This window comes from Malurus melanocephalus, unplaced genomic scaffold, assembly GCF_030028575.1.
Source record: "Malurus melanocephalus ecotype Western Australia unplaced genomic scaffold, MMel_1.1 scaffold_2182, whole genome shotgun sequence".
NCBI lineage: Eukaryota > Metazoa > Chordata > Aves > Passeriformes > Maluridae > Malurus > Malurus melanocephalus.
The window spans coordinates 1-1,553 of record NW_026625414.1 but is presented as its reverse complement, the minus strand read 5'-3'; the positions used below and the strand labels follow the sequence as shown (position 1 = coordinate 1,553).

The window sequence follows — 1,553 nt, the reverse complement described above, 5'->3', positions numbered from 1 at the left end:
GGCGGTGATCCAGGGCATGTTCCTGTTTCTCACCTGTCCCTGTCCCCATGTCTCACCTGTCCCTGTCCCTGTCTCACCTGTCCCTGTCCCCGCAGGCGGTGATCCAGGGCGCGTTCACGAGCGAGGACGCGGTGGAGACGGAGGCGGCGCCCACCGAGACCCACTACACCTATTTCCCTGCCACGGGCGTGGCCGACGGCGCCACCGCCACCGCGGCCACCGCGGCCACCGCCGTGGTCACCACGCAGAGCTCCGAGGCGCTGCTGGGACAGCCCACGCCCACAGGTGAGGGGGACACACCTGGACTGGTTTAGGGGTCACCTGTGCAGGTGTGGGGTTACCTGGATGGGGTTTGGGGACACCTGGATGGGGTTTGGGGTCACCTGTGCAGGTGTGGGGTCACCTGGATGGGGTTTGGGGTCACATGGATGGGTTTGGGGTCACCTGGATGGGGTTTGGGGTCACCTGGATAGGGCTTGGGGTCACATGTGCAGGTGTGGGGTCACCTGGATGGGGTTTGGGGTCACGTGTGCAGGTGTGGGGTCACCTGGATGGGGTTTGGGGTCACCTGTGCAGGTGTGGGGTTACCTGGATAGGGTTTGGGGTCACGTGTGCAGGTTTGGGGTCACCTGAATGGGGTTTGGGGTCACCTGTGCAGGTGTGGGGTCACCTGGATGGGGTTTGGGGTCACGTGTGCAGGTTTGGGATCACCTGGATGGGGTTTGGGGTCACCTGGATGGGGTTTGGGGACATCTGGATGGGGTTGGGGTCATCTGGATGGGGTTGGGGTCACCTGTGCAGGTTTGGGGTCACCTGGAGGGGGCTCGGCGTCACCTGGATGGGGCTCGGGGTCACCTGTGCAGGTTTGGGGTCACCTGGAGGGGGCTCGGCGGCACCTGGATGGGTTTGAGGGTCACCTGGATGGGGTTTGGGGACATCTGGATGGGGTTTGGGGACACCTGGATGGGGTTTGAGGGTCACGTGTGCAGGTTTGGGGTCACCTGAATGGGGTGTAGGGACATCTGGATGCGGTTGGGGTCACCTGGATGGGGTTTGGGGTCACCTGGATGGGGTTTGGGGTCACCTGTGCAGGTTTGGGGTCACCTGGATGGGTTTGAGGGTCACTTGGATGGGGTTTGGGGTTACCTGGATGGCGTTTGAGGTCACCTGGATGGAGTTTGGGGTCACCTGGAGGGGATTGGGACTCACTTGGATGGGGTTTGGGGTCACCTGGATGGGTTTGGGGTCACCTGGATGGGTTTGGGGTCACCTGTGCTGGTTTGGGACTCACCTCGATGTGTTCAGGGTTACCTGGATGGGTCTGGGGTCACCTGGACGGAGTTTGGGGACACCTGTGCAGGTTTTTGGCTCTCACCTGTCCATTTTTGGCCCTCACCTGTCCATTTTTGCCTCTCGCCTGTAACAATTTGGGTCTCACCTGTCCATTTTTGGCTCTCAGGGCAGTTTTTCGTGATGATGTCACCGCAGGAGGTGCTCCCGGGCGGGGCCCAGCGCTCCATCGCCCCCCGCGCCCACCCCTACTCACCGTGAGT

The 1,553-nt window shown here is 62.3% G+C and overlaps 1 protein-coding gene across 1 annotated transcript in view; it reads left to right on the top strand.

Moving 5' to 3' along the window:
- Window positions 1-1,551, top strand: part of USF1 (upstream transcription factor 1) — a 4,169-nt gene extending 2,618 nt beyond the window's left edge. The window contains exons 2-3 of the mRNA XM_057388618.1: window positions 96-285; window positions 1,460-1,551. Of these exons, the coding sequence (XP_057244601.1) occupies window positions 96-285; window positions 1,460-1,551 (282 nt within the window). The remainder of the gene's footprint in view (window positions 1-95; window positions 286-1,459) is intronic.
- Window positions 1,552-1,553: the final 2 nt, after the last annotated feature.